Here is a 14,742-nt window from a genome sequence, read left to right as displayed (position 1 = left end):
CCACGTCACTTGCTATAAGTGTGCGAAGCCAGGACATTATGCAAATGACTGTCCTGAAGGACAAAACGGCAATGGAAGATCTGGGAAAAAGCCGAACCCTTTCAACAGGACACAGGTGAACCACGTTAACGTGGAGGAGGTTGAAGCTCAGCCCGATGCAGTAATAGGTAAGTTTTTGGTTAAGTCATTTACTGCACTCGTTCTTTTTGATACTGGTGCATCACATTCATACATATCAAGGGGATTTGTGGAAAAGTATAGCCTGCCCACTAGGATTCTTAAAACACCTATGCTAGTAAGCTCACCAGGAGCAGAGTACATGGCCAGTCAAGGATGTTTTCAAGTGCCATTAAGTATAGGAAGGAATGTTTTCCCAACGGATTTAATTATTTTGGAATCCCAAGGTCTGGATGTGGTTCTTGGTATGGATTGGCTGTCGATGTATGGAGGAAACATAGATTGTGCTAGTAAGTCAATTTTGCTCACAACGCCAGAAGGAAGAAGGATCAAGTATGTGTCCCAGCATGCGCCAAACAGGACACAAGTAAATTCCTTATCAGGAGTTGTGCAGGAGGAAGTACCAGTGGTAAAGGATTTTCCTGATGTATTTCCCGAAGAGTTGCCAGGCATGCCACCGGATAGAGACATTGAGTTTTTGATTGAGCTTTTGCCAGGCACTGGGCCAATATCGAAGAGACCATATAGGATGCCAGCAAAAGATTTGGTGGAAATTAAGAAGCAGATTAAGGAGTTACTGGATAAGGGATATATTCGCCCAAGTTCTTCGCCTTGGGGATCACCAGTACTTCTAGTAGAGAAGAAGGATGGATCGTTAAGGATGGTTGTTGATTATCGAGGATTGGACGAAGTAACAATCAAGAACAAGTACCCGCTACCAATGATCAATGATCTGTTTGATCGGTTGCAAGGAGCTAAAGTGTTTTCCAAGATCTATTTGCGATCAGGGTACCATCAGTTGAAGATTCGAGAACAGGATATTCCTAAGATAGCATTCACCACAAGATATGGACTGTATGAGTATACCGTTATGTCATTTGGTCTGACTAACGCGCCTTCCTATTTTATGAACATGATGAACAAAGTGTTTATGGAGTTTTTGGATAAGTTCGTCGTAGTGTCCATTGATGATATCCTGGTATATTCGAAGAATGAAGAGGAGCATAAGGAGCATTTGTGTTTGGTACTTGGAAAGCTTAGAGAATACCAATTATACGCCAAGTTCAGCAAATGTGAGTTTTGGTTGAAGGAAGTAGGATTCCTCGGACACGTTATATCCGGAGAAGGTATAGCAGTAGATCCCGCTAAAGTAGAAACTGTGACCTAGTGGGAAGCTCCAACAACAGTTGGAGAGATCCGGAGTTTTCTTGGACTCGCAGGATACTACCGGAGATTTATTGAGAATTTCTCAAAGATTGCGAAGCCTATGACAAAGTTGTTGAAGAAGGATACTAAGTTCAAATGGACCGAGGAGTGTGAGGCAAGTTTTCAGGAGTTGAAGAAACGTTTGGTTACCTCACCAGTGTTGATTTTGCCAGATCAAACCAAGGATTATGAGGTGTATTGCGACGCTTCACGCCGAGGACTTGGAGCAGTGCTTATGCAGGAAGGGAGAGTTGTTTCGTATGCTTCACGACAACTGAAGCCCCACGAATTGAATTATGCTACGCATGATTTGGAGTTAGCAGCCGTAGTGCATGCATTGAAGACATGGAGACATTTCCTCATTGGAAATCATTGTGAGGTGTACACGGATCACAAGAGTTTGAAGTACATTTTCACGCAGAAGGAGTTGAACCTCAGACAAAGAAGATGGTTGGAGCTCATCAAGGATTATGATATGAGATTGCATTATCATCCCGGGGAGGCTAATGTAGTAGCTGATGCATTAAGCCGCAAGAGCCATGTCAATACGTTAATGACGGGAGAAATACCCAAGGAGTTAGCAGAAAATTTTCGTGAACTATGTTTGGAAATAGTTCCGAGATGCTATGTGGCAGCATTGAGATTCAGTCAACATTGATGGACAGAATCAGGGAAGCTCAGAAAACTGACAAGGAGATTGCTTCTATAAAGGAGAAAATGAAAGAAGGAAAAGCTAAAGGATTTCGCGAGGATGAGCACGACACCCTATGGTTTGAAGACCGTGTTTATGTACCCAATGACCCGGAGATCAGAAAGTTGATTCTGCAAGAGGCACATGTTCACCATATTCGATTCACCCAGGAAATACCAAGATGTATTTGGATTTGAAGGATATTTTCTGGTGGACCGGAATGAAGAAGGATATTGCGGAGTATGTAGCAGTTTGTGACGTATGTCAGAGAGTAAAGGCAGAGCATCAGAAGCCAGCAGGATTGTTGCAACCATTGCCGATACCCGAATGGAAGTGGGATAAGTTAGGCATGGATTTTATCACGGGATTACCAAGGACTCGTTCAGGCTATGACTCGATTTGGGTTGTAGTTGATCGATTGACGAAGGTAGCACATTTTATCCCAGTAAAGACCACTTACACCAGTGCTAAATTAGCAAAGATATACATGACCAGGATCGTATGTTTGCATGGAGTTCCGAGGAGCATCGTATCAGATAGAGGAACCCAGTTTACCTCAAAGTTCTGGAAGCAGTTGCATGAGACTTTGGGTACTAGGCTAGAATTTAGTACAGCTTTTCACCCGCAGACAGATGGACAGACCGAGAGAGTCAATCAGATTTTGGAGGATATGCTGAGAGCTTGTGCGCTAGATTATGGATCTAGTTGGGACGATAATTTGTCATATGCAGAGTTTTCTTACAATAATAGCTATCAGACCAGTTTGAAGATGGCCCCTTTCAAAGCTTTGTACGGAAGGAGGTGCAGGACACCGTTGTCATGGGACGAAGTTGGAGACCGCCAGTTGTTTGGACCAGATCTAATTAAGGAGTCTGAACAGAAGGTGAAGTTGATTCGCGATAGGCTCAAGGTAGCCCGGTCCAGGCAGAAGAGCTACGCAGATTTTAAACGCAAGGAGACAGTTTACGAAGTTGAAGACATAGTTTATCTTCGAGTATCCCCACTTCGAGGGATTAAGCGCTTTGGAGTTAAGGGGAAGTTAGCGCCACGATTTGTAGGGCCATATCGAGTTTTGGAGCGTATGGGAGAAGTGGCCTACAAGTTGGAATTGCCAGAAGGATTGGCAGGAGTGCATGATGTGTTCCACGTTTCTTAGTTGAAGAAGTGTCACGGGGAGATGGCTGACATACCTTTGAGAGACACAGTGCCATTGGAAGCAATTCAGTTGGATAATAATTTGACCTATGAGGAGAAACCAGTCAAGATCCTCGAGTTTGCCAGTCGAGTCACTCGCAGCAAAGTTATCAAGTTTTGCAAAGTTCAGTGGAGCCACCACACGGAGGATGAAGCCACCTGGGAGCGAGAGGAAGATTTGCTCAAAGACCACCCTCACCTATTTTCTAGCCAACCCGAATCTTGAGGGCGAGATTCATCTTAAGGGGGTAGGTTTGTAACATCCCAAATTTTCAATTTGGAATGTTATACATTAGTTCATCATGCATATCATATTTTATTTTGCTTTTGGTTTTGATCCTAGAAAATCCTAAGCAACTCAAGGACCCACGGAGAGAGTTGGGGATTTCGTTATTTACATATTTGAGTTTTCTCAAATTATGTAAACAGGATCATTTGATTTTATTTATTTTATCATCAATTATTTCTATTACAAAAATATGAGAGAGGGAATAAAATGACTTTCCCAAAATATAGAAATATTGAGGATTTAATAAAAAAAATCAAATAAGATTATTTCGGAGTTTTTCGGTATTTTTATTTGAATTTAGGAAAAAAGCACGTTTTTCAAAATTGTAGTTTGGGCCCAGATAAAGGTTCACTTTATCGGGCTTGATTTTAGAAGCCCGGCAAAATTTATTTCGTGATTTTTGGAGTCCGTTTAGTATTTCTTTTTATTTTTCTTCCGAGCGGAATTATTTAAAAAAAACGCGGAACCGACTACGGGCCGTACCCGGCCAGGAAACCGCCGGCCGAGGCTATATAAGCCGCCGCCCCGGCCCGAGAGAGGGAGCCCAGCCGCCAGCCCTAACCCTAGCTAGCCGCCGCCCCAGCCGCCGCCGCCGCCACCCGCCGCCGCCGCCGCCGGAGTTGCGCGCCGCCCGAGGTTCGCCGCCGCCTCGTTTTCTGTGCCTTTGAAAAAAAAATTGTTCGTCGTTTTTCTTTTTCGTCGGATTTTTTGCGGTTATTTTCTGATCGCGATTTCTGATCCGATTTTCGTTTTAGTATAACTTTTCGCTCGTTTATCGGAATCAGGCGATTCAAGCGCTTGGAGTTTCGTCTCGAAACCCTCTTTCCGAATAATCAACTTAAACAAGTTTTTGCTACTGTAAAATTTGACTTAGATCCAGATTACTAGAACGAAGTTGTTTTCTTTCGCCGTTTGATTTCTTTTGCTTCGTTCGATCCGATTCTTTTTGCAAACCAGGGTTCTTAAGTTGAACTTTCTGGTTAGATCTTCTATTTGAGTTTTACCTGTGCATTAGATGAGTACTTATTGTATGCTTGTTGTTTGTCTGCGATAGAATACCCGGAGTGCGCCGCCTGTTACTTCGAATCTCTAGGTTTCGCAGATCATCAGCAAGGCAAGTAACACTTTGATCATACCTTTTTCTACAACCCAGTTTTATTGCATTAGATCAATCCTCACACATTGCATGATTAGGATCTAATTAAATTGTGGGATGGGAAGTAGATGAGGTAGTACCTATTACCTGTTTATTATCAAACCTTTGGGAGTTACTTCTACGTTTGCTTATTATGCCATGCTATGCTAGTAGACGTGGATTGGGTGAGTGATATCCATGACAGTTGTGAGATTGATAATTAAGGGTTTATCTAAGGTGGCAACCTAACACACATCTGGGTGGATTGAGGCACCTGGGGTTTCCAGGACTTGCCTGTTTTCTTTTGGACCGCCACCCAGGCTCAAAGGGATCATGAGATTATTCATACTAGAAACTTACGTGTGCAGCCACAAGCCATTATGGGCTCTGGCATAGTTGACTAAGTTGTGCGAACTCTTATAGTGGTAGACTAGCAGATGTAGGGGATGTAGGTGGTACGGTCTTCCCGATCCTAAGGTGCTAGCGCTTCTGAAAGACTGTGTCTCGGTCATCCGTTTCTCAAACACCATGTAGTGCGAGAAATCCAACGGAGGCGATCGAGTCTTGTGGGGAAAAGTGCGCAAACCTCTGCAGAGTGTATAAACTAATCATGGTTAGCCGTGTCCCCGGTTATGGACATCTTGAGTATCTGGTACCTGGATTATCATGTGAATCTCAACATGTTACCCTAAAATTAATATTTTTGGGTTTTAATGATGTTACTTAATTGGGATTGAGAATGCTGTCAACCATTCTCAATGTTTCACAACCACCATGATAGTAATTAAATTTATTCCTTTGAAGTAGGGAAAATTGGCTTTACGCAAAAACTGTAACCATAGAGCTTTCCACCAGCCAAATATGCATATAGTATAGCTGTTGCATTTCCATTATTCTCTATGTGTTACCTTGCCAGCATATTCCATGTGCTGACCCGTTTTCGGGATGCAACGTTAATGTTGCAGACTTTTCAGACGACGATTGAGGAGTTTTAGGTCGTGGTTCTATACTCAGTGATGCCGTTGGAGTTGATGGACTCACTTATCTTCCAAGCCTTCCGCTGTTATCGTTATTAGATGGCCTTAAGCCATACTTATTGTAATAAGTTCTCTTTTGAGACACTCGATGTAATAAGTGTGTGATTGCTACTCTGCTATAAATCCTCCGAGTACTGTGTGGTGTCAGCATTACTGATCCAGGGATGACACCGGAGCACAGAGATCAGACTGTTTGAGGTCTGGTCGCTACATGCAATAAACATGATCCAATCATATTCATGCTCAACGCAAACACTAAATAACATTTATTTTAGGTTTAACACTAATCCCGAAAGTATAGAGTGTGTGATGATGATCATATCAATCTTGGAACCATTTCCAATACACATCGTCACTTCACCCTTAACTAGTCTCTGTTCATTCTGCAACTCCCGGTTCGAGTTACTATTCTTAGCAACTGAACCAGTATCAAATACCGAGGGGTTGCTACGAACACTAGTAATATACACATCAATAATCTGTATATCAAATATACCTTTGTTCACTTTGCCATCCTTCTTATCCGCCAAATACTTGGGGTAGTTCCGCTTCCAGTGACCAGTTCCTTTGCAGTAGAAGCACTTAGTCTCAGGCTTAGGTCCAGACTTGGGCTTCTTCACTTGAGCAGCAACTTGCTTGCCGTTCTTCTTGAAGTTCCCCTTCTTCCCTTTGCCCTTTTCTTGAAACTAGTGGTCTTGTTAACCATCAACACTTGATGTTTTTTTGATTTCTACCTTCGTCGATTTCAGCATCACGAAGAGCTTGAGAATCGTTTCCGTTATCCCTTGCATATTATAGTTCATCACAAAGTTCTAGCAACTTGGTGATAGTGACTAGAGAACTCTGTCAATCACTATCTTATCTGGAAGATTAACTCCCACTTGATTCAAGTGATTGTAGCACTCAGACATTCTGAGCACATGCTCACTAGCTGAGCAATTCTCCTCCATCTTGTAGGCAAAGTACTGTCAGAGGTGTCATACCTCTCGACACGGGCATGAGTATGAAATACCAACTTCAACTCTTAGAACATCATATATGCTCTGTGGCGTTCAAAACATTTTTGAAGTCCCGGTTCTAAGCCGTAAAGCATGGTGCACTAAACTATCAAGTAGTCATCATACCGAGCTTTTGTCAAACGTTTATAACGTCTGCATCTTCTCCTGCAATAGGTCTGTCACCTAGCGGTGCATCAAGGACATAATACTTCTATGCAGCAATAAGGTTAATCCTCAGATCACGGATCCAATCCGCATCATTGCTACTAACATTTTTCAACATAGTTTTCTCTAGGAATATATAAAAATTAAACGGGGAGCAACATCGTGAGCTATTGATCTACAATATAGATATGCTAATACTACCAGGACTAAATTCATGATAAATTAAAGTTCAATTAATCATATTACTTAAGAACTCCCACTTAGATAGACATCCCTCTAATCCTCTAAGTGATCACGTGATCCATATCAACTAAACCATGTCCGATCATCGCGTGAGATGGAGTAGTTTCAATGGTGAACATCACTATGTTGATCATATCTACTATATGATTCACGCTCGACCTTTCAGTCTCCATGTTCCGAGGCCATATCTGTTATATGCTAGGCTCGTCAAGTTTAACCTGAGTATTCTGCGTATGCAACTGTTTTGCACCCGTTGTATTTGAATGTAGAGCCTATCACACCCGATCATCACGTGGTGTCTCAGCACGAAGAACTTTCGCAACGGTGCATACTCAGGGAGAACACTTGTACCTTGAAATTTAGTGAGAGATCATCTTATAATGCTACCGCCGAACAAAGCAAAATAAGATGTATAAAAGATAAACATCACATGCAATCAAAATATGTGACATGATATGGCCATCATCATCTTGTGCCTTTGATCTCCATCTCCAACGCATCGTCATGATTTCCATCGTCACCGGCATGACACCATGATCTCCATCATCTTGATCTATATCAATGGGTCGTCACATGGTCGTCTCGCCAACTATTGCTCTTGCAACTATTGCTATCGAATAGCGATAAAGTAAAGCAATTATTTGGCTCTTGTATCTTATGCAATAAAGAGACAACCATAAGGCTTCTGCCAGTTGCCGATAACTTCAACAAAACATGATCATCTTATACAAAAACTTATATCTCATCACATCTTGACCATATCACATCACAACATGCCCTGTAAAAACAAGTTAGACGTCCTCTACTTTGTTGTTGCAAGTTTTACGTGGCTGCTATGGGCTGAGCAAGAACCGTCCTTACCTACGCATCAAAACCACAACAATAGTTTGTCAAGTTAGTGTTGTTTTAACCTTCTCAAGGACCGGGCGTAGCCACACTCGATTCAACTAAAGTTGGAGAAACTGACACCCGCTTGTCACCTGTGTGCATAGCACGGCGGTAAAACCAGTCTCGCGTAAGCGTACGCGTAATGTCGGTCCGGGCCGCTTCATCCAACAATACCGTTGAAGCAAAGTGTAACATGCTGGTAAGCAGTATGACTTATATCGCCCACAACTCACTTGTGTTCTACTCGTGCATATTACATCAATGCATAAAACCTGGCTCGGATGCCACTGTTGGGGAACGTAGTAATTTCAAAAAAAATCCTACGCACACTTAAGATCATGGTGATGCATAGCAACGAGAGGGGAGAGTGTGTCCATGTACCCTCATAGACCGAAAGCGGAAGCATTATAACAACGTGGTTGATGTAGTCGTACGTCTTCACGGCCCGACCGATCAAGCACCGAAACTACGGCACCTCCGAGTTCTAGCACACGTTCAGCTCGATGACGATCCCCGGACTCCGATCCAGCAGAATGTCGGGGAAGAATTCCTTCAGCACGACGGCGTGGTGACGATCTTGATGTTCTACCATCGTAGGGCTTCGCCTGAGCACCGCTACAATATTATCAAGGATTATGGTGGAGGGGGGCACCGCACACGGCTAAGAGATACAATGATCAATTGTTGTGTCTATGGGGTTCCCCCTGCCCCCGTATATAAAGGAGCAAGGGGGGAGGCGGCCGGCCTAGGAGGAGGGCGCGCCAAGGGGGGAGTCCTACTCCCACGAGGAGTAGGACTCCTCCTTCCCTTGTTGGAGTAGGAGAGAAGGAAAGAGGGGGAGAGGAGCAAGGAAAAGGGGGCTGCACCCCTTGTCCAATTCGGACCAGAGGGGGGGGGCGCCTCCTTCCTTTTGGCCTCTCTCCTCTATTCCCGTATGGCCCAATAAGGCCCATATACTCCCCGACGAATTCCCGTAACTCTCCGGTACTCCGAAAAATACCCGAATCACTCGGTACCTTTCCGATGTCCGAATATAGTCGTCCAATATATCGATCTTTACGTCTCGACCATTTCGAGACTCCTCGTCATGTCCCCGATCTCATCCGGGACTCCGAACTCCTTCGGTACATCAAAACTCATAAACTCATAATATAACTATCATCAAAACCTTAAGCGTGCGGACCCTACGGGTTCGAGAACAATGTAGACATGACCGAGATACGTCTCCGGTAAATAACCAATAGCGGAACCTGGATGCTCATATTGGCTCCCACATATTCTATGAAGATCTTTGCCGGTCAAACCGCATAACAACATACGTTGTTCCCTTTGTCATCGGTATGTTACTTGCCCGAGATTCGATCGTCGGTATCTCAATACCTAGTTCAATCTCGTTACCGGCAAGTCTCTTTACTCATTCCGTAATACATCATCTCACAACTAACTCATTAGTTGCAATGCTTGCAAGGCTTTAGGTGATGTTTATCATGATCTCAATACTTGCCCGAGATTCGATCGTCGGTATCTCAATACCTAGTTCAATCTCGTTACCGACAAGTCTCTTTACTCGTTCCGTAATACATCATCTCGCAACTAACTCATTAGTTGCAACTAACTCATCATCTCGCAACTAACTCATTAGGCATGAATAATAAACATTTATCATGATATAAGGAAATAAATAATAACTTTATTATTGCCTCTAGGGCATATTTCCTTCAGCCATCCCTTTCCTCTGCTAGAGGCGCTGCACTCTGAAGCAGTGAATCCAGGCTGGCATGGACGTGTTCGTAGCATGCAGCGCTAGCATCCCCCATCCTCACAACTTCCATGGCTTTGAAGTACAGCGTCGCATGCCTAAACGTAAATGACCAATTCTGTGAATTGTCCTTTTGGTATTGCACCAGGTGATCAGGGAGTATATCCCTTGCGTCTCTGGGCCCCGTTTTAGGATGTGGTGTTTTGGAATCTCTTCCAAATGAAGAATTTCCATAACCTGCAAGCCAAGAACAATAGGCTCAGCGTGGGTGTTTGCAGGAATTGAGTTTCATTTTTTCAAGATTTTCCATACTAGGTGTTTTCTGTTTGCTTCTTACCCTCAAAACATGGCTGCAAAGCATTCCAGTGTGATTAAACTGGCCGCACTCGCAGTTGAATATTGTTTTTTCTTCGTTCATGGTCACCTCGTACTTGACCCTACTCCACTTTTCCCTTTTTGCTGCATTATTGTGGGTTGTCCTGTATTTTCTCATCCTCTCCACTTCCGTAACATTGTAAGCAGTTCCTTCCATCAGTAAACGCCCAAATTCCTCAAACATGTTCCTGGTGTATACCTTGCTAGCATGTCGCTCTATTGCAAGATTAGTCCGCCTCACCGCACCGCCCTGCAAGTAATACAACAAGGAAAAGAGAGATTAAATCAAAATGAATTGATCAGTTCCATGTATTGTAAGAGGCTTTTTGTATTGCCTAAATACCACTAAGGACAGATGGTCAAAGTGCACTCACTATCATCGTCCTCTTTTCCTCGTAGCTTTCCTCGCGTTCGCGATCAAACTGTAGCTTCATGTATTGTCTGACGAAAACGTGCATTGGGCTGGCTGGGGGCATATAAGACTTCAACATGTGGTTTGCACTCTCACTCCTTTGCGTGCTTGTCAGTTTTGCGCAGAACACTCCTCTGAAATATGGTTTTGCCCACTTCCGCCTAGTCTCATATATTTGGGTCATGTAGCTATGGTTCATCAAGCTGTACTTATCTAGCAGCGCCTCCCAAGCTGTTTCAAATTCCTCCTCAGTTAGCATGTGGTTAACAACTTTGTGGAATTCTGCCTGAAAATCACTCTTCTTCGTGTATAAGGGCCCTAGTGTCTCCTTCGCCTTCTTTAGAACGTGCCATTTGCACCAACGGTGCACTGTGTCTGGATATGTCTTCTTGATTGCAATTTCCATAGCCCTGCATTGGTCTGCACAAGAAAAAGAAGCATTCCAAAATCAAATAAGTCCATCGATAATGAAGAAAAATTATGAAGACAGATTGAACAGAATCTTTCTTTTTCTGTTTTGCTGACCACTCTGACCTGTAAGTATTGTTTTTGGCGGAGGTCCACCCATAATACGTACAAATTCCTCGAACACCCATTCAAAGCTCTCTTCCTGCTCATCACGCATCAACACCCCCGCAAAGATAATACTCTGGTAGTGGTTGTTGACTCCGACAAATAGGCCAAATGGCATATCATATAAGTTTGTCCTATAGGTGGTGTCAAAAGTCACAATGTCGCCAAAGAATCTGTACTGCATCCTGCTGTTCCCGTTAGCCCATATCAGGTTCTTAACTTTGCTGTCTTTCTCGGCTAACACCACATAGGAGAATCCGGGGTCATTTGCTCAGATGTCAGCAAACGCCTGAAGTGTCTTCCGAACGTCGTCTTCAGCCTGTTCATGGCTAATCTTGCCACATATATTCCTGAGTGTCCTCTTCGTGAAGGGGACCTTTTCCACAGACCCAAAAAAGCTCCCAATGATGCTGTACACTTTTCCCAGATTAACATTGTTTTCCCTCAGCTGCTTTATCAAGTCTTTGGTGTAAACATCTATGTGCTTATGAGATGGCCAGCGCACTTTTTCTCCCATTGTCAGCGACATGGAATGGTTATGACTTGCTCGATGCTCTGTGATGTACCAGCTGTTGTCGGATGCACGCAATAGCCTTATCAGAGCTAGGCACTCACATCTACACGACCGACTGTTTCCAGTCTCCGGTTTTCCCTGCAGGCCATGAAGCAAACATGTAAGTACACGTGTTCTCTTATAATCCAAGAAACAGTATGCACTGAACCAACCAAATAAAATGTTACATCTGCAATTTGGTTCAGCTTATTTGTTGTATGAAAACTAGTACTCACCGAGCAACCACATACTATTTCCTGCATAGTTTTAGTCCTTTCGGCGTTCAGTCTTCTTTTTCCATATCTTATCCCAAAACCCACTTCCCACGAGTATAGGTTATAGAAATCATATGCCTCTCCCAACGAATCGAAACTAAGTCCCGGCTCTGGTTTAACGACGCTCTTATCAGGTTGCTCTGCATACTTCCGGATTGAAATTTCTAGTGCGCTCATCCTCGACGGGCAAGGCACCCAGTCAGGTGGTGCACTTCCGAGCCGGAGCCTGCATATTAAGGACCAAAAAGGGGGTAATGTAGTTAAATTCTGCAATTTGTTCAAAATCCAGCGGAATGATTTTACTGTCCATTTTCTTTTTGAAATTTCTACATTTCGATTGTTTTGTCAGTCCTACAGCATACAAGTAAACAATTGACACCGGGGTTGTTAACAAACCCCACAACCGTAGGCGATGGCCCATGTATTTACATTATATACCTTCATTTTTCTTCTTTGTGTTTAATTTTCTGTGTAAGTTTCACATTTCTTGGGGACGTAATCATAGTGCTTGTCATTTTATAATCTACACCTGAAGGCCATTGCATTATCACTATTGTTGGGAATGCCTTTTAAATTCACTTTCCCAGTAAGCATGTCGAAGTCATAGTAGGTTCCCTTTTGTGAATCATTTTTTTTGCATAGACAAAAATATGTATGGTACGCATTTAACAGTAATCTTCAGTTCGAAGTGCAAACAACAGAGTGCAGTTATCACCTTTTCGTCCAACCGGGGCTTGTGGATTCACTCTGCCTGTTGATTGAGCAGACCTTGTTGGAGATTCAGCTCGCAAAGAGTCGCCAACTTGTTGCGTTGCGGCTGCTGCTCCTACATCCTCCATTTGAGATTGCTCAGTGACGCCATTGCCCTCACCCATATCCTCAGTTGCACTCCCCTTCTCCAGCAGATAAAGTAGTGGAACTGGATCTGGGTTGTCTAGGTTGTCCGCAAATTCCTCACGCACCGGGAACCTACAAATACGGCCGGCGAGTCGTCGACAAAAGAATTAGAAACATATGATCTACCCACGCCGCCCGCACCTATGTACAACAGAAATCTTTGCACAGATGTCGTCGGGAACCCACCTGTCAACGACGTCCAATAGAAACTCCATATCCTCTCCCTCCATCACTGGTTTTTTTAGGAACTGAGACAGTGGGGGAGGCCCCCACTATCATATATTAATTATCACAACACATTTACATAGTGTGTTACATCATGTACATGGCACCCATCCCAATTTGTGGTGATGGGGTAAAGAGTAAAAGGGGGTGTGCTAATCAGAGGGCAATGAATCTAGAAGTAAGAAGATAAAGTCTTTCTTAATATCTTTAACCCTATACTGTAAAAGGCCAAAATCTTCCTTGAATCTGTTTAGCCAGGATTTGTATGTAGGTTGGATATTTCTGAACAGCTTGTTATTCCTCTCTTTCCATATACTCCAGGAAGCTTGTAGTATAATTTCCATGAATAGAGGTCGATTCCAGCTAATTTTTGCTTGTTCCATCCAGGACAATCTGTTGGCTTGTGGTCCAGGGTCCAAACCAAAAGTGGCCCAGCAGCTTCTACTGAATGGGCATGTGAGGATCATATGATCAATATCTTCTTCTTTTTGTCCACAGAGTAGGTAGTTAAGGTTAAACCAATATTGTAGTGTCTTCTTTTCAGCATGTTTCTTGTGTTTAATCTATCCGAAAGTACCAGCCAGCCAAAAACTTTGATTTTGGTCGTGACTTTTGATTTCCATAACCACTGGTACGATTTGTGGGCCCTCATGTCTCTGAAGTAGAAGCTATAATATTTTTTCGCAGAGAATTCTCTACTCCCCCAAGTGTAAGACCATACATCCTTTGCATTTTGACTGTTGTCAAAAGTTATTTGTGCCATAAGGCCTTGCATATCGTGTACCTCCTCTAGGGCTTGGCTGGAGAGTGGAAGATAGAACTGTTCCTCTAGGGAGTTGATGGTCAGGAAGTCTTTGACCGAACAATCTTCATTTCTTGCATATGAAAATGCCTTGGGATGTGTGTCTGTGAGAATTTCATCCAGCCAAAGATCTTTCCAGAATAGCACATTGTCTCCAACAAGCATCTGAACCCTTGAGATCCCTCTAAAGATAGGAGTTAGTTTAAGAATGTCTTTCCACCAAAATGATCCACATGGGTCAGAGGCATGTGGAATTTTGTCAGTGTAATAAGTGGACCAGATCAATTCAACCCAAGGGAGATCATATCTATTGTAGAATTTGTGTAAGTACTTTAATAGCAACGCATCACTTTGTATCCTGAGGTTTATTATCCCAAGCCCTCCACATTTTTTTGGTCTGCATACTCTGTCCCATGCAGCTAAAGAATTACATTTTTCACCTTGCTCTGTTTTTTTTGTCCATAAACATTTCCTTCTCAATTTATCCAACAGCTCAAGTATTTTTGGTGGAAATCGAAGTGTGCATAGTGTAAAAATTGTCAGGAAGGTAATTACTGTGTTGAGGAGAGATAATTTGGAGCCATATGACATCATTGACAGAGTGGACGTTAGCCTTCTTTCCATATTGCAAACGATTGGCATTAGGTCTTGTACAGAAGGTTTAGAGGTTCCAAGAGGTAAACCAAGGTATGTGAAGGGCATTTTCCCTATTTTGCATCCAAAGATTTGAGCAATGTCTTAGCTTAAATTCGCATCACAATTCATAGGAATCAAGGTCGATTTGTGGAAGTTTATTTTGAGGCCAATGGAGGTGGCATAGTCAGTGAGGATCCCTTTCATTAATTGCG

At 43.1% G+C, this 14,742-nt stretch overlaps 1 protein-coding gene across 1 annotated transcript; it reads right to left on the bottom strand.

Annotated features, from left to right (window-relative positions):
• Nucleotides 1–9,741: 9,741 nt before the first annotated feature.
• Nucleotides 9,742–12,147, bottom strand: LOC147973275 (protein FAR1-RELATED SEQUENCE 5-like). The gene is made up of 6 exons (XM_087524623.1): nucleotides 11,932–12,147; nucleotides 11,104–11,794; nucleotides 10,532–10,989; nucleotides 10,120–10,407; nucleotides 9,928–10,019; nucleotides 9,742–9,880 (listed from the first exon to the last, which is right to left on the bottom strand). Exons 2-6 carry the CDS (start codon nucleotides 11,324–11,326, stop codon nucleotides 9,742–9,744), a joined length of 1,200 nt encoding a protein of 399 aa, XP_087380749.1. The 5' UTR covers nucleotides 11,327–11,794; nucleotides 11,932–12,147.
• Between the last annotated feature and the right edge of the window lie 2,595 nt (nucleotides 12,148–14,742).

The sequence above is a fragment of the Triticum urartu genome, chromosome 5A (genome assembly GCF_056163025.1).
Source record: "Triticum urartu cultivar PI428250 chromosome 5A, HENAU_Tu73, whole genome shotgun sequence".
NCBI classification, from domain to species: domain Eukaryota; kingdom Viridiplantae; phylum Streptophyta; class Magnoliopsida; order Poales; family Poaceae; genus Triticum; species Triticum urartu.
Note: the sequence above shows the minus strand (reverse complement) of the source record. Positions and strands in the feature narration are given on the sequence as shown.